A 23902-nucleotide genomic window follows, 5' to 3' on the forward strand; every position below is an offset into this window, starting at 1 on the left:
ACAGCTTTGGTTCATCGTTTTTGCCGTTTTCAAATGGTTCCACTCAGTACTTAGAAAAACAGATTACTGTGGTGGAGAGAGGGGACTCTACGCACTGTGACGCGTCGATAAAAGGAAAATGTTCAAAGAACCATAAGATTTGCCTACTTCAATGACCAGCGGTTATCTTGCCTTCGCATTACCTGCCCTGCCCAAGCCCATTTCTACTTCTTGATTTCAACTAGGGTGCCATAAACATGCATTTGTTCTCTGACCCACTCTGCCCTCTTCTCTAAATGTTGCACCTATAGGTTTCCTTTCCACAGCTTGCCAAGAGTCAACTTAAGCTGAACACCTCTTTGTTAGCCTCCATGTTTCTGCCCCATAGGCGAGTACCTGTAACATACAGCTGTTACATACTTTTTTCTCAAGAGTAAAGTGCCATCCATGATCTGAGAGAACCTTCCAAATGTGCTCCACATTCTCGTTTTTCTAGTTGTCACATTCATGGCCCGGATCGGCGGCCACTGCCTGCCCCATGCAGTACATGTATTCCCGTGCATCTGCAAACACTACCATCCCATTTACAACCTTACCCATAACCTAGCTTGGCTAATGACAGTGTTAACAAAACATCCAGAAATTCTTTCTATACATGCAAGTACTACTATCAGTACTACTCGCATATCTGCATGCTGAATGGCACAACTCTCTCCTGCCTTCTCTTTGAAATATTTGGGTGTCCACACTTCCAGTGATCTCAATAGGCTTTCACACCTTAGAGACTTCTCGCTAAGCTAACCATACGCGGTGACAGTGGTTATGGTGCTTGGCTGCTGACCTGAAAGACGCAGGTTCGATCCCGGCCGCGGCGGTTGAATTTCTTTGGAGGAGAAATTCTAGAGGCCCGTGTACTGTGCGATGTCAGTGCACGTTGAAGAACCAGGTGGTCGAAATTTCCAGAGACCTTCACTACGGCATCTCTCATAGCCTCAGTCGCTTTGGGACGTTAAACCCCAATAAACCAAACCAAACCATACCCTTTGCTTCCTTCATTTCAACCTAGCTACCGTACCTTCCATAAACCAACCATACTCCATCTTACAAGTCATTTGCAATGCTGCAAGGGCTGTGGTAATCTTAGCCAATCAGAATGGTGTGAGCTGCAGAACATGTTCCTCCGTTTCCCCACACACCATGACTGGTGGCTCCATCTCTGGGAATGAAAGAGCTGCTGCGCGCAGGAGACTCTGCCGACACTACGTTTAAGAATGGAGGCTCACCATTTATCAGCAAGCCTCTGCATGCTATGTTTGTGCACTTTCTCTGCCAATTTAACCAATGAACAAAATGCTCGCTATACTTTACGAACACCATCCTTAAAGGGCAACTCTGGTGTTTTTTTGTACCCCCATGGATTTTACTGAAACTTTCGGGGCAAGTTGATCGCAGCTTCCTGGCCATTTGCGCCAAATTTCGTAGCCACGAGACGTCTTGATGGAACGGAAAGTAATTTTAAAAGTTTACGATTCCATGGCTTCATGGCTTATTGGAGTTTTATTAACGTCCCAAAGCAACTCAGGCTATGAGAGACGCCGTAGTGTCGGGCTCCGGAATAATTTCGACCACCTGGGGTTCTTTAACGTGCACTGACATCGCACAGTACACGGGCCTCTAGAATTTCTTCATCAGAATTTGGCCGCCGCGGCAGGGATCGAACCAGTGTCTTTCAGGCCAGCAGCTGAGTGCCGTAACCACTGAGCCACCGCGGCCGGTCAATTCCGTGGCTTCAATCAGCGCAATTTCTACGGGCAAACTTGCATGTGCGATGTCACAGGGTGGAAAGCTCATTCACATTTGCTGAAGGATAAAACTTTGCGCTTGATTTTAGTTTAGTTCAGACAAAAAAAAAACGACTAAAGCTGTCGCTCCCTGTCGCCAGTTTAACCAATCAACATGCACATGTTAAGTTTTGGGAACCTACCCGCAATGTCATAGGATGGTAATGTAACGATGTGATAGTTTGGAGGAAACGCAGTTTCAGTTTGCCTCCTAGTTTTGCCGTTTTACTGGAATGATCTATCCTCAAATGTCATTCTTCACCATAATCTCAGTCTCCTCAAAACCACAACTAAAGAACTTTTCTGTCAATTCCACCTCCTCATGAAAAACAACGCACTTTGGGTTTTTGAGATGTAAGTAAATAAACGGCTGTTTGTCCACTCGACATTCTGGCTAGCTCCTGGGACACGCAAGCGCAAGAACTGGAGCCAATTAAAACGACGGAACAGCAATTATATAGCAGTTTCCGTATGCTTCACAAGATCTCAATTCTACTGGCGACATATCTGCCATTTGGCAGCTGAAAAAAGAAGACATAGGATAGAAAAAATTTAACTATATTACATGCTGACCTGGGTGAATTTCACACAACGTTTAAGTGTTTACTAATCTCCTGCACAACATTCCAAAAAAAAGCAACAACAGACGTTTGGTGCCTCTGCCCTTTAAGCCAAGTGCAGTGCATATTCCCGCTCCCAGCACACCCGCCAGAAAGAACAACACTGCTTGAAAGTTGTTCTATACCTTTAATGCACACCACAAATGGGCCGACGCTTACAGAGTCCCGCAGCAGAAAGTGAAGAGACCGGGTGGCAACGGCAGCCGCCGAAGAACTTGGGAGGGTTTCCTCACATGCCGTTGATGGCCAATATCTGGATCTCAAACTGCAGGTCTGCATTGGGTGGGATCGTGGGGAAGCCGAGTTAAGGACAAACAAACAACCTGAACGCATGTCACACATCTTCACTGGAAAACATCAACACCAACCGTTCACGAGTGCCTTCAACAGCAGATGAGCCACCGATTTGAACAAATTCTGTACCATTTCTCGGGTGCACACCTCCGAATATAAGTTCTGGCAGCATTAAACCAAGAAGTTTGCACTGCTCCACATAACACGTCTGCTGACAGTTGCTGACAGCTAAAAGGTAACGCAAGAAGGCATGTGAAAATGTGTTTCTGCGAGCCCAATGTGTATGACGACTCGCCTATAAAAACAAAAAAAAAACAAGGAACCCATTTTGCTGTTCTACTGACACAAACTGGGTGAGGCAAGCTGCCCCCACAGGCTACTGCAGTTACAATAAATATAGCTAAAAGTCTACCCTGAACTTGTCTGCTTTTCCAGGAACTCACTGCCCTACCAACATTCCGCAAATCAATGCAGGATTGAAACTGCCAGATAATGGCACTGCACTCATTACCTTGCCACGCCACTAAGTCCCGCGCCGCTAAGTCCCGCGCCGCTAAGTCCCGCGCCGCTAAGTCCCGCGCCGCTAAGTCCCGCGCCGCTAAGTCCCGCGCCGCTAAGTCCCGCGCCGCTAAGTCCCGCGCCGCTAAGTCCCGCGCCGCTAAGTCCCGCGCCGCTAAGTCCCGCACCGCTAAGTCCCGCACCGCTAAGTCCCGCACCGCTAAGTCCCGCACCGCTAAGTCCCGCACCGCTAAGTCCCGCACCGCTAAGTCCCGCACCGCTAAGTCCCGCACCGCTAAGTCCCGCACCGCTAAGTCCCGCACCACTAAGTCCCGCACCACTAAGTCCCGCACCACTAAGTCCCGCACCACTAAGTCAGCAAACAAGACAGCAAGTGCACATGCGCTTTCATCCACAACCTCCCACGATGACGCCACTGTTTAGCCCGCAAAAAGCCGTCCACGCAGTCACTGCCGTATATAAAGGATATCCCCATGCTGGGAATCCCTGTGCGCCGTACGCCTTGAGACCGCAGATGGTGAGGCGGGACAGCTCGTGCTTCTGCATGGACAGGCAGCCCTCGTCCCAGCCACGGATCACCTCGCCAACGCCAACACGGAACGAGAAGGGCTGCTGGCCAGGGTCACGGGTGCTGCAAGGCGCCACAGAGGGACTACAGACACCACACGGGCGCATGGAGGGCGGCGGCAGTGCTGCCACAAACAAAGGTGGTGCGCATGCACCCTGGAACCCACACACACACACAGCATAAGCACACCAGCAGCTACTCCATTTAACATACCCAGCTTTGACTACCTAGGTAGGAAGGCTTCCAATATAGTTGTGGACTACAGCACATGCCTCTGTACCTAAGCAACACCTGCAACCCCCTTTAATACAATAAAGTAAACCCAATATCTGCCTAAGCTGCCCTGTTTCGATGCAGGCAACATTCAGAAGCCCCTGTCCTGTGTAATCTTGGTGCACGCTAAAGAACACAATGTGATTAAAATAACGACGCAGCCCTCCACTACAGCACCTCAGGTGGGTGTGCTGTCGGGCTAGTTGGTGTTGCATCATGTAAAGAAAATCAGCGCAAAATAGACAAAGGACAAGGAAGGAAACACATATGACAACAAGTGCTTGCTAATCTTCGTGTCTCCTCCCTTGCCCCACTTCTTCCCTTTTAGGGTTTGTTTCACTGCGGTATCCTCTGTAGTTAACAAGGAAGGCCACCAGCGTCACAGCACCACGGTCGGTGTGATTGATGCACACGCCCTGACGCTCCGGCATGCGGCACTCCGCCAGTGGGGTTTGGCGGGAGGGGAACGTTTTCCGCTCACTCGTAATTATTCACTCGTAATCTTGCTGGTGAGTCGGACGACCTCGATTCCTTAGGGCATTTTGTTGCTAGCTGGCATTATTGTTGTTGCAGCAATAAATGCCTTGTTTGCATCAGCCAGTGTCGTTCCTTCATTCCCCCTCAGAGCAAGGCCCCTCCGTGGTCAGCGTGCGCTCGCGATCACGGGATGGGGCGGGCTGTCATGAACGGTGTCGGCCGCGGTTAAATGGGGAAAACGTATTTATCCCATTACCCCACATCTGGGAGCCCAGCGTGGGGTCTGCTCTTGGAACTCTGGACGACTGTCTGTTCGGTTCGAGGAACACTTAGTCCGGACTTGGCAGTGCTAGGCCTAGCGTGAATTCCAATCGCCAGAACCTGCGGCACGCTTTCTTGAGTGCGAGGTGCATTTCACTGCAGCGTGTTTGAAATGTCTGACATGCTCAGCACATTTTTCTCCGGAGATTATTCAGCATGAGAACCACTTGGTTCATATCGAGGGAGCGCAAGGCCTAGCGCCCGCGCAGCTGTCAAGCCTGAAGCGAATCAACTTTCTGTACATACTTTCTCTACCGTCTCTGTTTTGACTCTGGGAGCCGTGTGACCTGGGGCCATGGGTGCCACTACACGCTCGCTGGTATTGCAGCTCGGCACCGGGCGCTTCAGACACCATCCGATACGGTGGGCGTCGACCGCTCAGAACCTGCTTCGTGCAGCGAGCAACCCCACAGAGCTGATGTCTCCTCGCGACTGCGCGCATGTAATCCATCCCGAGTCTCTGCTTTGTTGACGGTTGCTGTCAGAGCGGTAGTTAGGCCTGAGGCTTTTCGGAGCTGCCTGCACCACGTCAGGAGAGACACGACCACCGGACCGTGGTTTTGTGAGGGGGCACAAATTACTGCCCACCTATTTTGTCATCCTGCACAAACTGAAGCCTTGTTCAACTCAAGAAAGGGCTTTGCTCACTCGAACGTTTTCACAGCCTTCCGACAAGTTTTGCTAGTGAGTAAGCATTGCGCCACGAGGTCCTTGTAGATGTTTCCCTCCACAGCATGTATACCTGTAGACGCCTCGGTCAATTTAAGGCTGGGGAAATGTGGGGACTGCCCCACTTCTTCCCCAAAGGCTAGTTCACATGCAAGCGACTGGTCGATGGAGCGGCGTGTCGCAGCGGATAATTTAGAACTTGTTGGAACTTTGTTGCTCTGGCCACTCGAGCCGCCGTGACGACTCAAAACAGGCGTCTGCACAGCAGTGGCAGGAATCTCTTGAGTTTTCGCTTGCATGTGAAACAGGCTATATGGTTTGAAACGAGGTGGTGGGGGTGCTTGCTCATCCCCCCTGCCCACTGAGTCCTGATGACCTCGATTCCTTAGCATTTTGTAGCCAGCTGGCATTACTGGTTTGGTTTGGTTTATGGGGTTTAACGTCCCAAAGCGACTAAGGCTATGAGAGACGCCGTAGTGGAGGGCTCCGGAAATTTCGACCACCTGGGGTTCTTTAACGTGCACTGACATCGCACAGTACACGGGCCTCGAATTTCTCCTCCAAAGAAATTCAGCCAACGCGGCCGGGATCGAACCCACGTCTTTCGGGCCAGCAGCCGAGCACCATAGCCACTGAGCCACCGCGGCGGCTCAGCTGGCATTACTGCTGCAGCAATTAATGCTGCTTGTGTCAGCCAGAGTGTTGCTTTTTTTCTCTCAGAGCAAGGCCCGCTGTGGCCGGCATGCGCTCGCGATCACACGGTGAGGTCGGCAGTTTTGAACTATCAGGCATAGTTAAGCAGGGAAAACGTAGTTACCCCCTATTTCAACCCCACAGCACATTTTTTCACCAATTTTCTTTACATCACTACAGCACCTCTTTCTTCCTCAAAGTGGCTCAATTAAAGCTGCGCTACACCTGAGATGTTGAAGGACGCCTCTTCACGAATATCCCCCAAGATTTTTTTTTCTCATGCACTTTGTAGAAGCTGACGTATCTGTAGACAAAATTTCAACTTCAATGTCTTTGTGCCTTTCCCTATCCTCTCATCACTTCATGCACGTTGAAAGGTCGGCGCTCCAACGCCGGGGGCGGAGCTTCCCGACCTGCCAGAGCTACACTGCTTGGTTGGCCGCGGCCGTGACAGCTGCCTGACGTCTGAAAGAATCTAACCAATAGCCATCTCTGAACTAGTATACTCAGCAGCGGTGCGACGAGGAGGGTGCGAGCATAAAAAATGTCGCCGGAAAGGGCTGTTGGTTCTCTGCTGCATGTAGAAGTGTATTTTTGGCTCAGATGTTCATGACAACAGAATGCGGAGAGTTGATGTGCTCTCCCCCGAAAGTGTTTCAGAGCCCCTTTAACCGGGTGAGATGTCTGAAAGTGGGACAGTTACTGAACCTTTCCTTTCCTTAAAACCAATTTTCAGATTCAATGTCACGAATTCGCACTGCAGCATCCCCTATACTCTTATCATTCCTTGCCAAGTGACTAAACGATGGCGTTGTAACGGACAAACTGCTCTACACTTTTTCAGGCCTAGGCCTCCATCGCTGTAGTCTTTGCCATTAGGGGACCGCCAAGAAATATGAATGAAACAAGGCACCCATAACTAGCCCCACCGTGCAATCTACCTACTCATGTCATGAAATGTGCCTATGTTGCCGCCCGCATGATGCAAAAGTTTCACTTTCAACCTGTGGGCCCTGGTTTTATGTAAAAGAGCGTTTCTGGTTATATTTCTGCTCCCTCTACAAGTTACAGGCTAGGAAAAGGTGCCCAAAGCTTACAGCAAAGAACCAGATGAGAGGTTACTAGCTGAAAAACAGAGGAGACATTACTGCGAGAATGATACCATGCATCTACAGTCACAGCTTAAACGGTACTGACGAACAGATCTGAAGGTGCACCGAAATTGCTTATATTTCTTCTACTGTCCTGCTGCATTAGGATGAAAACCCAGAGGACTCAGAAATAAAAGGTTGGGAGTTACTCATGCACCTTGAGCGAACCCCACTGTGAATTCCCCATGCACAAGCCACACCACAGGCAGCTCCAAGACTCGACTTTTTAAGGCTTTCAACCAGTAAAACAACTAGGTACAGCTAGGTATGGGCAGCAGAAGGACTTAAGCATACATACACATGCACCCAATACAAAACAGCACAAAGCTTGGGGGGGTCCTAGATGTTAATTCACAACGAAGGCTATTATAATAACTCATTCTAAGGAGATAATGGAGCTGCAGTGAAAACCCACAAGTCAACTACAGGTCTTCAATTCCCACTTATCTTCCCATGAGGCATACATGCAACATCTAATACTAACAGTAATTTGACTGTTCAGCTCTCCTGTCTGACATATTGTAAAACGTTCAAAGGACGTAAATAGAGCCCTTCAATTCTTGCAACTCTGACATATTTCTTAAAAATCAGGCTAAACCAAACTTCTCCTTGAAAATGAGCCTTCTAGATGATGCTGATTTTCCAGTTCACAAAGCTTGAAGACACTGCAAGAAAAATTTCTGGATATCTAGTGCTTATTCCAGCGGGGTGTCTTCAGTCAACTAGGTACTTTAAACCTCTTTTGGCGCTCGTTTTCTAGAGCCAGATGATGAATACGAGGACAAGTTTGAAAAGGGCCATTTACAAGCGAGAGGCCAAAGCATGGCTTCTGACCAGCCGTGTTATCCGAGTAACTGCATGAAGTGCTACCCATGCTAACAACATCCCGACCCAAGAACCTTGAGCGTTTGAAATTGTTGCTGTGATGCTGAATGCTTTCACACACTACAAATAAAGGCAGGTCTTTTTAGCTCACACGAGAAAGTGCTCCGCAAGAGATCGGTAACAAACTATTTGTAACAGGGTAGGTAAAAAAAAAAAAATCAACTGGTAAAAATTTTTTCAGCGGTACCCACAATTTCAAGGATTCAAAATAATAAGCAAATATAGGAAGTTCTACGCACAGCAGGAAAACAAAACTATTTCAGTAAATATCTTGCACTGCAAAAGAAATCCCCCCACCCCCAAAATGCACAAATTCTCTTCTGAATAACCCAAATTTAACCCGACCCTGAGCTAGAAAAATAACAGACTTTTACCCCTGAATTCTGGGAACCCATCCCCCAAAGGGCCCTAGATAGGCAATTTATACTTAACATAAGATCTGCAATACCCAAACACCGAGGGCCAACGAGAGCTTAATCTTTACTCACGGATCCCAAAATAATAGCTGCTGGTCATTTCCCGACTGCGCTGTTGACAGTTTACACTGACTGGCTGCTGACCCAATATTCACTGCAGCCGCCGCGGTGGCTCAGCGGTTATGGTGCTCGGCTGCTGACCCGAAAGACGCGGGTTCGATCCCAGCTGCGGCAGTTGAATTTCTTTGGAGGAGAAATTCCGGAGGGCCGTGTACTGTGCGATGTCAGTGCACGTTACCCCAGGTGGTCGAAATTTCCGGAGCCCTCCACTACGACGTCTCTCATAGTCTTAGTTGCTTTGGGACGTTAAACCCCATAAACCAACCAACATTCACTGCAGTGCACAGGCACTTGCTGCACAACAGAGTATGTAAAAGGGATTGAACCCATGTCTTTAAGGTCAGCAGCCGGGCACCGTAATCACTGAGCCACCACAGTGGCCAAGATACCACCACCAATACACGCCACACTTTCTCCTCAGTGTCCCTTTAAGACGTTTACGACAGTTTCTGCAATGACAGGAACAGCAGCAGTGGCTTGAGGGAGAGAATAATAAATCCGAAGCAAACGCTGGCAATCCGCAAGACAGTGAAAGTGCACGCAAGCGTTGTTAGCGGCAAGCGTGTCAAAGGCGGCCAGCTGAAGTCCGACATTTCCAAGCGCCAACCTAAGAGGAGAGAGAGTGGCAAACAAAGCAGCCAAAGGCCATGCAAGGCAGCAACGATACTTACCCGCTCCCCCAACACCATAGACCACTAGCAACATTCACAGTCGTCACAGGGAACGGGCCACTTAACCTTCACACAACCCTCTGAAGGGAGGAGAGAAAAAAAGGAGGAGAAAAAAGGGAGAAAAACAGAAAAAAAGGCCATTGAAGGGCAGCTCTGCACGAACTCGAGAAGGAGGCACTGATGAGGCTGCGTGTGTGTGCACATAAAGGGACTAGGATCCAGTGGCAACGGCACTGGGAGAGCAAAGGCATAGTCTATGCACAAATGCATCCACAGTTGGTACGTGTCAATTGGCACAATCACGTCCAGGCAAACGGGCACAATTCCGTGGAAGAGTGCAGACTTTTTTTGCAATTACGTGCAGTTTGCTCACACGGCCACTGATGCATGCGTACTACACATTTGCTTCGGACCACCCCAGTTGAAAACCATTGCCACTGGGTGGGAATTTTTTCCCTTAAAACAGCGCTGAAATGAATGACTTCCCGAATTGCGATGAACACTGTTTAACACAGAGTGCGCATGTAAGACTGCACAAGACAAGTATTTACAGTTCGCAAGCTGGCTTACCACCCCTATTGACTTGCATGTGTTACTTACAAAACTCCTACTGCTCGCGTTTGCATGGTCACTCGTATGCGTCTGGCTAAGCTTTGGCTATTCAGGGACAAGGTGCAGAATGGGTTAAAAAAAAAAAGAATACATAAAACGAAGACACGACACACACCACCCTCTTGTTTTTGTGAAACCTGCACTTTAGCTCTGATCATTCATTCATCCTGTTGAATGGTTTAATGGGATCCAACTCGCACAGAGCTCGATATTGCTGGGAGCAAGAATAAAACGAACTGTACTAGTCATCCACAGTAATTCTCTCCGTACGGTGGGCGGAGTCGACCGACGTGTGGAGTGCCTTTTAGCCAGCTCCGTGGAGGCTTTGCTTTATTTTGTTTTTTAGGTTTCCGTGAATAAATAGTTTCATTCGCAGATAATATAGCTGCAAAATAAGCCCGCAGAAATAAAAATGCGAGCGGACTATTTGCTTCTATGGATTACTACGTATTACTCCGCCGATGGCAGAGTGGCAAGCCGCCGCGGGACTGGGCGAAAGGCACTCCACGCATTGGTCGACTCCGCCCACCGTACGGGGAAAATTAAAAAAAAAAAAAGGCGGGAGCCGGAAGTTAATTCGATTTAATTAGGGAAGCAGGCCGCACAGGACAATAAATCGAAGTTTCCAAGAATGCTCGGAACGTGTAGATTGAAAACCCGCGGCAGAAAGACGAGTTCAGATTCCTCTTCACTGCACCTTTAAGATAGGCCTGGCTGTGGCCACCACCAAACAAACATCTTGCCAAAGATCTCGAAGTGCCCTGTTCTGCACCCCACCCCCATCCAACAAATTTTCCAATCTCATCCCCTGCTGCTGTGTCCAGCCATGTTTGCCTTGGTAACCCGTGCCCACTTGGTAACCCGTGCCCACTTGGTAACCCGTGCCCACTTGGTAACCCGTGCCCACTTGGTAACCCGTGCCCACTTGGTAACCCGTGCCCACTTGGTAACCCGTGCCCACTTGGTAACCCGTGCCCACTTGGTAACCCGTGCCCACTTGGTAACCCGTGCCCACTTGGTAACCCGTGCCCACTTGGTAACCCGTGCCCACTTGCCATGCGCAGCAAAGAGCCTGCATCGAAGGAATGTTCACGCACCGAGGTCAGTGCTACTAAATCTCTTACAGGGCACTAGTGAATTGGCAAAATCTCAACTGTGTCCCATTTTGCCATTTTCTGCACCTTCCTGAAAGCCCTGTTCTTTATTTACGTTAAGTGCACTGCCAAGTCAGCATAAAAACTCATTCCACTCTCATCAGGCCCCTCATTATTCAGGCTCAACACAGCTTCAATAATTTAGATACACTAAGTTATGGCGGTAGTCTGGCTGTTGTCATATACAGGAATTCTGTGCACGAAGGCTGAATGTGGGCGGAGCCCTTCAGTTGTATCAGACTATAGTGTGTTAACAATGCATCTTTAGACAAACATGTACACAAGGAAATAAAACAAAGCGCGGTTAAAACAAGTCACTACCTATAGCAAAACAGCTGGTATCTCATTAATTCAACACGCTGATTTGACTTAAATACATTCATTTTGGCTAGCAATAAAATATGCATGACTGAATTAGTGGATTAGCTCAAAGAAATCTTTTACTTCACAGAAGCGTGTGTGTATGTGGCCAAGTGAAAAATATAAAACACCAGAAAGAGACGACTAGTAACCAAATTACTGAAGTAAAATGCATGCCACTGTGCCAACAATATTCATGTGCAGTCATGCATACTAAGGCAATGCCCATGCATGAGAAAGGACTGCCTCAAAGGCTTCAGGTAGTTCCTATTACACATCCTTGTGGCTCCCTCCCGTACTACCAGGCTGGAATCAAATGCAAACACTGCCTGCAAAATAGAATACAATCTTTTGGAGTTATGTGCAGTTTCATCATTTCATGAAAGGGACCTGTGAAGTCTTATCTTCACCAACAGTTTAACTGCCAATTCTGCACTACGCACTGGAAAAAGTAGACAGGTATTTTTTCACATACTGGAGCAGGCTGCTATATTAACTTTTACAGCCCTTTCTCAAACACTGTTTCCAAATGTAAAGAGATTCAACTGGTACGAAAAGAATCCCCATGAAAATGCATAAAAAAATTTTCACATACACGCAAAAAAAGTTAATGCTAAGGCTACTGACTGTGTACTATACTTTTTGCAAAACAACACAAGATATTCAATTAGAATAGAGCCCCTCATATGGAGTCTGGCCCCTAAAGGTCCAAAATAACACCACTGCAACCCATGCACCGTCGCACTTGGGTGTGTGGTTCGAGGACTCAGATATCGTGGTAAACAACTTTTTTTATTTTTTTTACGCACTGCGCGTTCGGTAGAAAGGCCGTCGGCGTCGTATTAGTGAGCACCGCGTGCCGAAAAAAAATCGTATGTCAACCGTTTGCCGCAGAATGCGCCAGATGGTGTCATACGACTAAGCGTTTCGTGCAGCATAAACGGGGCCTAGCTCGCGGCAGTGATTCGAACCGGCGACCTATAATCGGGAGCTGCGTACGCGCCGAACGGCCGATATTACGCCCCGTCGACTCCCTGGCAGCGCTGCAGGACGCCGTCGCGTTCCACTAAAGGCGAAGCTTACGCGTTCTCCAAATTCTTAAACCTTCCTGCTGATGCAAATCGACTCGGTTGTTATCTGCGCACCCATGCTGTTTATTTCCCCCCCCCCCCCCACCCACAATAACGTTAGTAAGGACGCTGAAGGTATCCGATTCGCGACATTAACGCACAGAAGTGATCCGCAAATCTGATTTCGCGAAGCGTTCTGCAAATTGCGCTCAGGGCAAAAGGCCGATCACCCCGTACCTCTGCATTGGTATGTGTTTGCGTGCTTCTTGGAAGCACGCCGGCTCAGATTGACCGCACTGATAACACTGACAGAAGGAAGAAAAACAGCGTTCAAACAAGATTTCGGAAAATCGCTCCGCCAAATGTAAACTGCGCGCTTTGTAAACGCGAATATAGAAACGAAGCCGCGGTCTCGTCATACAGGAAGGGAACAGCCCGGCCTATCGCGTAGGATAAAGAGCAAGTCACGTTTGACAAGAGGCCTAACATCAAGCCGGCGAGGATACTTCAGATGACGCCGAGTAGCACAGTAGCGGTATTCAGGTATCAAGCGTGAATTTATCGCCGAAATACCGCAACAACTCCGTGACTACGCGTTACATTTTTCCCAGAGGGGCAGGACGCAGTAGTTCCCGACAGTTCCCGCTAGTTATGACAGCCAACGATGCAGCCCTAGGCTACATACACGCTAACATTGAAAGAAGCTAGACGCATCCGAATACCGATTGTGTAATAAGCTCAGCAATGTCAACGCCCGCGAGCCAGTCGACTTTAAATTAACGGTCCGTGAAGCATAACAGGTTTTTCGTTTTTGTTTTTATCGCCGACCGCAAACTCGTGCGTAAACTGTAGGTAAAAGCCGCCCGATAGGTTTTTCCGTTCATGCCGCTTATCGTTTACCGTGTCGAAAAGAAAAGGTCGAAAAGAAAAGGTCCAGCGCACGCTAGAAGGTGAAAACTGCTCGCGGTTCACGGATCGAGGAAGACTTACCTCCAAAATTTCCTGGGCGGATTCGTCAGCAGGCCTGTGCAGTGGACGGTGATACTGTCGCCGACGTTTGGCCGCGGACCGATGCCCGGTTGTATTACCGTTTTTAGAACGCCGGGCGTGATCTGGTAAGACTGGGCCATCATGTTGGCGTACAGTTTCAAGCCGTGCGGGGTCTGGAACACGAAAGATAAGTTCCCGAGCGCGGGAACAAAAAGCAATGGACGCTGGTAGCAAGCTGCGCTGGCGTTTCGTTATGCGAGCGTCGGGGTGACTGCGGCTGGATTCGACCGAGACGCCGGCTATATAAGGTGGCGCTGGTAGCGATTTCGGTGGCGCTGGATTTGAATCGTTAGATAAGCTGCGCGCAGGTAAACAAGTGATCAGCAGGCAGCAAAGTGGCGACATTCGGCGTCTCGTTCGAGATAGATATTTTATCTAATACAGGCAGGTATTGCGTAGCGACGATGAATGCCAACTTAACTATTATTATTGTCCAATCTTGCCGGCGAGGCAACGGACCTTACGTCACGCAAGATATCGACCCTTCCACGGGCGAGGAGGGTGCCCACTATGCCCCTTTGCATCCCTTTGCCGCAGAACAAATCTGTATTAAGGCGAAAGCCTTTAATGGCTCATGCTCGCGGTGTCCGTCCGTGCGCTGGAATCGTGCCAACTGTGGCCTCTCCTCCGCGCAGCGGCGCAACATCCTCGCCTCCTTAGCAACCGGCGCGCCGGTGGGGGGCGTAGCTGCGCATAGCAACCGTGACGTCACACAAAACGGTAGAACGAGCGCGCGCGCGTCAGCAGTGGCAGCTGCACCACCGCTCCTTCGCCAGACGTCTCGTTGCAGTCGAGTGAGTGAAACGCATGGCTCTGAAGCGGCCCCGTGATTCAGACTTCCGTTGTATCCGACTATAATGTGCAAAATCATCCCTACCATGCATGCGGGCTGTGCCCTCACCTTCAAGACAGTCAGCTTTGAACTCTCCACCAATCCCTGTTGTCCATCACTAAAACACCAGCTGCTTGAAGAAGTGCCATTTGCAAGGCTAGTCTGATTTTTACCAATTAATGTTTAATCTGCTTGTTAATCTAATGTCTAGCATGTCCAAAACATTCATTACAAATAACCTATCACACCAATGTTGCTTCTTAATTAGTGCTGAACTGCGTCTACTGTGAGCATATTGGTTGCATACATCAATAGCAGCCAAGCTTCCCCACAGAATGCTTTTTTTTCTTGCTCAAATTTTGAATTTTCTGTTTAGCCAGCAATATCGCACCTGAGTCTAACGATAGAGGGCAAGCTACAACCTCATTATGGTGCTTGTGAGCGCGCTGATAAGGTACTCTGCGAAGTGCGCACGTGCCACCAAATGGTTAAAAGCGGAGCATCGCCTGCAAGTGGTGGTTATACCGTCCGAGCCACGAACCCATAAGCATGGGACAATAAACGTCGTTCTGTCTGGAACCTGTCTGCTCCTTGCCACGGCTGTCGGCCACATAACACTCATTACATTTTCTGGTCAGTTGTCAGTCCCTTGAAAACAGCCAGAGCTGATAGCTCCTCCAGCTGATATTAAAACCAAGAACTCGACAATTTGTCAGTCATAAGAAAAAAAGATGACAGCTGCAGTACGTCAAGTACAACGTGCACACCTTTATTGGCAACAGCTTTCACGACGCACAAATTCAGCCTTTTGAAGTGGCCAGCTAAGCCACAATGCTGCGCGCAACAAATATAATGAGCACAGTTCCTCCTTGTCCGGTTTAACTATTTCAGGGCAGTAAACATGGTGCAATCTGGACTTTCAGGGGTACATTCAACGTTTCCACTGCACGCAATGACTATCTTTTAACGGTACAAAAATACAAATCTGCTTTCTGCCTTGCGCCTGCGTTACAAAAAACACTGGCAGGCCTGCGAACTAGAGGCGGATTCCTGCAAACCATGGCAAACAACTGCTTCCATCCATTCTCACTTAACAAGTGCAATCACCTTCTGTACAGCACAGGCAGTGAACATTGTACATGTACAAGTGCATGTACATTGCAGTGAACGTATGCACTGAGAGATCTCTAAATACAGTTTTGGACCGGTACAGTCCAAAACTATGTGGATCCCGCTCACTTAAGCTTACCATGAGCACATGGCCGTGCACTGCAGCACCTCAGCCAACTTCACCGAACCAAGAAGAATTTGGTGGCGAACGCTGACATCAAAACAAATACGAAGTAGGCCACGAAGCTTGATGATTCCTCAAAGTAATCTCAATGGCTCGCCACTAACATGCATACACACCCAAAAGCAAGCGCACTTCTACTGGTTAGAGAGGAAACACAACACAGCTCATTAACAACAAAGCAAGCCAGCAAAAAGAAGCGGCGAGGACACAGAATACTGCGCCATCCATGTCAGCAAAAAAACTTGCTAAGTGCACCTCTGTTCTTTTCGGATTGCTGCAGTTTCTAGTTTACTTCCATGTCCATATTTTGCAAACATCGTGGGATGTTAGCAAATCTGCTTCTCACAAAGGACAAAAAAAGACTTTTCCATCTCAACAATAACAGTTTATTTTTATTCTACAAAAAATATCCTGTTATGTTCCAACCAATGTACAAGACGTTTGTGGACAGTCTATTCTCATCTAGTATATATAAAAGGTACGAGAAAAAACACTTCACGTATTATCAACAACCATGTCCTACGTGAAGTCTCGAGCTGACGGGCTTGACGTGGAGAAAGACTAGCTTTGCATCTTAAAATGGCTCCTAGTAGATTTGCTAGCACATCTCGGAACTCGGCCTTTTTATCTTGATTCAACGCTAAAAGTGCACACTTCATGCAACATAGTATGTACACTGTATTACAAGCAACAGTTAACACATACTTAAAAGTTTGTGCGTTAGTGAATTTGCACAGTGGAGACCACGGCAGAAAAGAACATTCGAGAACGCGATTTTTGCAAAACGGCAGCTGTAATCGGCGTTTGTCGTCTAGTTCCCTCTTACTCTGGTCGCCACAGTACACACAAAAAAAAAACGTAGGCAGTGAAAACGTGACACAAACACATGAAGTGCCAAGGAACGCATGGACCCGTAGTGCATACCCTGCAATTCAATTAACATAAAAAGCAACAGCAACAGAAGCACAGTTCATCCTGATGAAAGGACAGAATGCAAGCAATTGCACTCCGTATAGAATTACATATGCAAAATTACATCCGGCAGCAATTGTCCTATCGAGTTTTTCTCACAACACAAGTTTCACCTGATAACAAAATTGAAGCTACTGCAAATACGGCTTCATCTGATATGAAAAGATACTCATTGCTTTCATTCGAGGGCCAGTACTTTTCTTAGTTGCATCTAGAGCTTCAAAGGAGTACAGAGGGCAAATTTCAGTTGCATTCTTTATTCACTGTAATGATCCATAAACCACTAATCTACATCGATCACCATGTGGTATTCGTCTAAGACAAGTGGATAATATACACCTGAATGCCTTCGCCCATGCTGTTTCAGTTTTCGGAACAGCCGAACAATGGCTGTGACTTCAAAGATAATACAGCAGAGCCTCAAAGATACATTAATGACCAATAAGAATTTTGGCATGATACGAATTTGTAAAATTTGCCGGCCAAAGTGCATTGAGTACAATGGACAGAATTTTGGACGATGCAAATGCTCTTTCGTGCTATTACAGAATATACAAACGCTGGAGCCGCGACTGTACCTACAAGCACTAAGCACCAGTGGTGTAGCCAGAAATATTTTTCGGGGGGTGTTAAACTAAAAAACTAAAAAGGAAGAGGGCCTGCGCCCTAGCAATATCTTATTCATTTTTCTCCTGTAATAAAGCCGAAGAGTTAGTTGTTTCATTCACTGTAATATCTACATAATGTGAGTGCACACAGGACTCCGAGGACTTGATTCGTAAAGGACATTTATCTTTTCAAAAAAAAAAAGAATTGCATGAAAAAATTTGGATATTTACAGCATTTTCACATAATATACAATACAAAAGCTTGTGCTTTACAACAAAGTCAGCAACTGCGAACTAATGCCAATTGTCAAAACTTCTCCCCATGCATGTGAACTTGCACCCAGATGCAGAGCTGCTTTAAAAAAAAATGCTCTTTTTATTTTTGCGCCAGTTTATGATCCCTTGATGACAATGCAAAAAATGGAAAAGTAGGCTAACATGAGAAGGCATGTTTTATTGGGGTGAACTTATAATTAGGAGGAGTGCCATGTGCCATGCGATGACAAAGAGTGTTTTCTACACCAACTTCTGCTTCCTATAAGAACAGGAACTGTTTTGTGAACAAACCGATACTTTTCTTATTTTCGCTTTTACATTTGAATATATAGATGCGGTGTGAATAGCACAGTATGCACCACGAGCAGTTAACGGTGGTGCGCTTTTGTCAATAAACCCTGTCAGTCATAAACAGATCTGCTTCGACGCTTTTCCCGTGCTCTGGCATGTGGATGTTTGTTTTTCGAAGGTACGAATTTCAGATTATATGAACATTTTTCGCGACCCCGTGAGATTCGCATCATCGTGCATCTATTGTATACGTAAAGTGATACAAGAAAGAACCGAGATATAATCATTGCTTTGTCATTTTATTTCACTACAACGCTTAAGCCAGTCTGCCTAAAGTGCTGGAATGAAGAAGCCACAATTACATCATAGTTTTTTTTTTATGTTTCATGTGGCCTTATAAGGAACGTTTGACATCGCTGACATTGAAGAAATTATAATAATAAAGAATTAAATTGAATTGTTGAGCTGCTGAGAACAAATTTGAAACAGCATGAGAGAGGGCGTTCAATTATAAATTATTTACCAGTCGCAGATGAATACCATGCGGGGATATATGTGTACTAATGTCCTGCCTATCATCACAGGGATGTGCAACATGGAACCAAAATTTCGGTGTATATACTCCTTTAAGACTCCAATAGGAAAGCTGGGTTTGACAAACGAGGTCCCGACTTTTGCTTGTAAAGCAACGTTTGATTGAATACTAATTGGTCGTCTGCTCTCACTGCCTCCTTTAATATATCATACAGCCAGAAAGACGACGACGCCCATAATGATGTAATATATCCTGAAAACACCAGCTTGACCTAACCAGGCTGGCATAGTGAGGTAAGAATTTCCGGGTGACATCAACAGCTGAAATCTTTGGAGCCACTATGCTGCCGGATTGCATTCCTTGCATACTTCCAAAAATTTAACCGTAATTTCATGAAAAGTAATGCAAACTGGTTGGACGTCAATGCTGGCACATAATGATGCAAAGCGCTCTTGCCAGGCATTGCTATAAGCACAATCAGTGTAACAGTACTAATGGCACATCACCGTGTTTCAGGCACCCGAAAAAAAATCTAACGCCACACAATTCTAAGGGTACTGCTTTCTCAATTTATTTCGCAAAATATTCTACAAGAAAATCCCCTCCCAGGAGTTGAACACGAAGTGTTCAGTTGTCTCTAGCTTGCAGTATACAAAAAACAGTGAATGCCTCACAGGGCATGATGGCCTTTTTATTTTAACCGTGCTTAACCCTTCCCATGTACCTTGGTGAGGTTTGAAAAGAAAAAGACATATATTTGGCTGCTGATGTCACAAGCGTTTTCTTCACCTCTTGGAAAATGTCCTTCTCCATACTATCCCCAGACACACTTACATACGTACTAAAGCTAAAATTGTGCATTGTAAATTTTGGAGTTCAATGTCGAAGCGGCACATACGGGTTATGAGGGGTGCCACAGTCGAGAGCTCCGGATTAATCTACGCACCAGAACGCAATGACACCATCAGCCTGCATGCTTGCACCCTAGCCACCAGTTGTTCACATGTTACACACCAGGGGGACATCCGGCTACGCTAAGTCTCGACAAATGAGCCTTATTTTGCAACAATACTTTTTGCAGTTCATTCTTTCGCTTCCTTTGCATTTCATGCTGGTGTGGGCACTGGTCAAGAAGGGTAGAGTCACAGTAAAAGCGCAGGCACACGTTTCGGCGGTACACAAGCCTTACCATAGGCTGGTTTGCTGGGACTATTGGAGGTGGGGTGCTTTGCATATCAAGCATTGGCATCGCTGTGAGGTGTAGCTTTGTGGCTACGAGGGGCCATCGCTTTACCGGTTTGCGATGAAATCGGAGATTCCCGCGTAGCACATCTTCGAATTAATGGGGCTGATGCAGGCCGCCACTTCGAATATTTCGGTCTAATTGGCATTAGAAATTACGGGACCGCAAAAACTGTTCGAATTATCCGGGATTCGGAATTAACCAATGTTCGAATTACCAAGGTTTTTCTGTAGTCAGCAAAACGACTGCCATTCACGATGTCATAATTCGCAACACGAAATAATAGAAGGGCAAAGCAAAGAACTGGGGGAAGAAATGTCACAAAATAGAGGCCTTGATCGGTGTATTCTTGTTAATGCAAAATGCCAACATTTCGCAAGCCAGAGAAACTGTATTGGGGTGCACTGCGCTTGTCCAAGGTTCAAAGTACGGGGTCTGACATTGCATCCAATAAAGCAAAACCAGCCTCCATTTCAATAATCGCCACTGTGCCATTTATAAAAGACTCGTGCAAACTTAACACATTCAAGTTCAATGTTGGCTGAACAAAGTAGGACTCTGTGGCCTCAAGCAAAACGCACCTCTGAACTAAGTTAAATCCAGATAGGTCCTTTAACGTTCACGCAATGTTGGATACACCCAGTTGAGCCGGAAATATGCAATGTCAAAGCACCATGGCGTTGTCTAGTGCAACCGTAACTAGGTCCTTGAAATTCCAGCTTGAACTAGCAACTACAAAAATGTGGAAAGGTTAATGCAGAACCACCGCTTCTGTATGTTAGTATTCAAATTTCTTCTGATGTCATACATGCTTGTCAAGGGGCAAAACTATGAAGGCTGGTTCAGACAGGTCAGACACTTCGGATATCTGCTACTATGAATATTCTGTACCTGCAAAACACTGCTACTCGCACCATGAGTCTATGCTAGCATGAATATTTGTCATGCAGTGTTCAAAATGCCCTCTTGCCACCATGGAAGTTGCGTTCCATGTCTCACATAGTAAAATATATGCGTACCGCATTGGTCTATGACTACTTTGGTGAGCAAAGACTTCGTCAAAGTTTCTTCCTAATAAAATCTTTAAAGTGAGCCGTAACAAGTGCACCTAAATCGAAGACATGCACACAGTTCAAGGCCATTTAGGATGTTGCCGGTGCTGTCAGTGTTGAATGCAGCACTGCAACATGCTGAACACTACCTGCCAACACTCAACCTTTGGGTCCGCATGATGCACACAACTTTCTTGACCTGGCATAACAGGACATCCGTTTAGAAGTGCAGTGCAAAAATAAACACATCTCCCTCAAGGTCTCCACATGCAGAGTAAACTGTGCTGCCAAATCGTGCCAAAGAATCCATGCAGCAGTGCTTTGCTAACAAGAAGCTCAATCAACAGTGCAACTCTCTAGCCTCAAGGCATACCGTTTCCACTTAACCCATGACATAGAAGCGACATGTCAATCAAATGTTTGCATTCGAAGCACGCAAACTTGAGTAAGCAGGGCACATTCGAGAGGTTCACGAGTACAAGGAAATCAGCAAACACACTGCTGACGTGAGGACGGCTACGGATGCAAACGCATGCAACACAAACAATACCATGCTGTGCAGATTCACACAATTCCTGCAGTACAAAAAAGAGCTAATAAACGTACATAAAAAAAGCCGGAATCGGCATCCTCACAAACAAATTCTACGCATAAACAAGCTAAACGAATCGGCATGCACTCAAGTCTACCGGTATGGAATTGAGCAATAAATTTGCGCTGAAAGAAGCAACGAACGAAGTGACAACTCCGAGCGAACATCTGAGTGCGCTCATTGCTGCTTGAATAGTTATTACCTATTGTTGGTAACAGTGTATGGAAGAAATTGAGGCAAGAAGCAAAAACTTTAGAGGAAACCACAATAGCATGTTTCAGCAGTTTGCAAATCAGTGTTGACCAATCACATCCAAGTTCATAGTTGAGGCATTTGAGGCTGCAACTCATACTGCGAATTGCATGATCAAGCAGCAGTTCCCAATCCCTTTTATATTTCTGATTAGTCAAGCATCAGATGATTGCAGCACACTAACAACATGCGCGGTAGAACGCAGTGCGTGCAACAGTAAGGAAACAGGGGACGTAATTGATTTCTTTATGCAAACTCCTCAGAATACTGTCGTCAAAGCTTCGGTAAACATCACCCTGCCACACATCACAGTCGAGATTTAATCCCACACATTTTTAGGTAAGACAGCACGACAAAGACTTCGACTGAAAGACCACACCAGCAACAATCTGTGTTGCGCAAGATTTTGTCACTTTTCGCGACCGAATAATTCCCTCCAGGTTCATGACACTCGCCAATGTTGTGGGAGCACCTCTGTGTAATGACCGAAAGGAACATGGCTTTCGAGACAGATGTAAAACGGGCAAATTCGGTATTATTTTGACTACTGTGCCACACAGTTAAAAAGGGAGAACAATTTGCTTCAGCGCTAAACGAGCTGAGTAAGTGCCCTTGTCACAAAGATGATGCCCAGCGACAATTCTATTCCACAGGCATGATAGAGTTGTACTCTGGTCATCACTCGGTTTAAATCCATTTCCCCAAACATACCTATAGACTGTGCCATTAAACGGCAGGACAGATCTCTGAATGTCCGCCAGTGAAATTCAATGTGCACAGACTGGCTTTCAGAGCTTGCCACAGCCATAGACATCTTGCATGAGGTGTCTTGGCCCAAAGGCTACGACGAGTTCCCAGCTCCAGCCAATGATGCAGAAGCCGAGTGATCAAACACAACTGCATCACAGTAGTCCTCTTCAACCACAGGCACTACTACCACTCAACATTCCTGTCAGCAGCTTTCCTAATGAGGCTGAGTGACTGTTCTTGGCAAGATGTCTCATGCCAGATCGTTCAGGCAGATTCTTTAGCCTTGGAAAACAGCTTCAGTGCAGTTCTCTGGATCTTCACAGGCCTGTGGAGTATGGCTCAGACCAGCTTGACGCACAGCGTTTCAGGCCAACTAGCTGCGTTTCCTCGCGTGGAGCACCGCACAACGATGGTCTTGCCGGCCACAGAGCCGTCAGTTTTTGCACAGCACTATGATGGTACCACCATGATGGTACCAGTATGATGGTATGATGGTATGAGCAGCATGACGGTACCACGTGGGTTCCACAACTGCTGCTAGTCGTCGTGTTGCATCATACAAATCGTCGCAGTAGATTCAAACACTTCCGCCATCAACATGCAAACAGCACTCGCAGCCTAACGCTCAAAGATCGCGCTCATTTACACGGCATTTACAGTGTGGCACAGGAAAAGAGGCATGGAGCACAAACGTGCTACGACACCGACTTGGCAACAGGGATGCCATTTTCAAGGATTGTCACCCGTTGTCTGGCACACCAACGACGGAACTTCACACCACGTCGGGGACTTTGGATTGTCGCTAAACTTCAGACGCGTACGGGTCCCGTGAGTGGAGGCGTGCTCGAAGCACGCTGCCGGAAGCGGCTGCTGCGGAGTCCCTCCAGCGCGGCCGACACGGCCGTCTTGGCGTCGAAGAAGTGCACCAGCGGTTCCTCCTTGTGCATGCAGGCGCGGAACTGCTGGAAGCTGATGCACCAGTGCTGGTCCCACATGGCCGACGAGACACTCGCCGTCGCACCGCCGTTGTCCCGTGGCCCCTCCTGACGAAAACGGAGAGGACGGCGGTCGAATAAAACCAAGTTTACTGAACAGGCACTGAAAATGGGAATCATGCATGTTAAAGGTGCATTGAAGAGGAATCTGAACTCGTCTTTATGCCGCGGGAACTCCATCTACACGTTCCCAGCATTCTTAGGAACTTCGATTTATTGCCCTGTGTGGCCGATTACCCTAATTAAATCGAATTAACGTCCGGCTCCCGCTTTTTTTTTAAATTCTACCCGTACGGTGGGCGGAGTTGACCAACGCGTGGAGTGCCTTTCAGCCAGCTCCGTGGAGGCTTTGCTTTCACTTTATTTCGTTTTTTAGGTTTCTGTGAATAAATAGTTTTATTCACAGATAATATAGCTGGAAAATAAGCCCGAAGAAATAAAAATACGCGCGGACTATTTGCTTCTAC

The 23902-nt window shown here is 47.1% G+C and overlaps 2 protein-coding genes across 5 annotated transcripts in view; both read right to left on the bottom strand.

Annotated features, from left to right (window-relative positions):
* LOC149347118 (uncharacterized) overlaps positions 1 to 13969 on the bottom strand; it is a 36045-nt gene extending 22076 nt beyond the window's left edge. For 2 of the 4 annotated variants that reach the window (XM_089586886.1, XM_089586885.1), the window contains exons 1-3: positions 13684 to 13969; positions 3723 to 3884; positions 2600 to 2730 (exon numbers count right to left, since the gene is read on the bottom strand). In XM_089586886.1, the coding sequence (XP_089443012.1) occupies positions 2670 to 2730; positions 3723 to 3884; positions 13684 to 13826 (366 nt within the window). In that variant the 5' untranslated portion in view covers positions 13827 to 13969 and the 3' untranslated portion in view covers positions 2600 to 2669. Of the gene's footprint in view, positions 1 to 2565; positions 2731 to 3722; positions 3885 to 13683 lie in introns of all 4 variants that reach the window. The other 2 variants (XM_089586884.1, XM_089586883.1) reach the window with 1 other exon arrangement.
* Positions 13970 to 15323: 1354 nt separating this feature from the next.
* Tbc1d8-9 (TBC1 domain family member 8/9) overlaps positions 15324 to 23902 on the bottom strand; it is an 82101-nt gene continuing 73522 nt past the window's right edge. The window contains exon 29 of the mRNA XM_089586887.1: positions 15324 to 23483. Coding sequence (XP_089443013.1) covers positions 23250 to 23483 — 234 coding nt within the window. The 3' untranslated portion in view covers positions 15324 to 23249. The remainder of the gene's footprint in view (positions 23484 to 23902) is intronic.

The sequence above is a fragment of the Amblyomma mixtum genome, chromosome 4, assembly GCF_055824585.1.
Source record: "Amblyomma mixtum isolate Tamu chromosome 4, ASM5582458v1, whole genome shotgun sequence".
Taxonomy (NCBI): Eukaryota; Metazoa; Arthropoda; class Arachnida; order Ixodida; family Ixodidae; genus Amblyomma; species Amblyomma mixtum.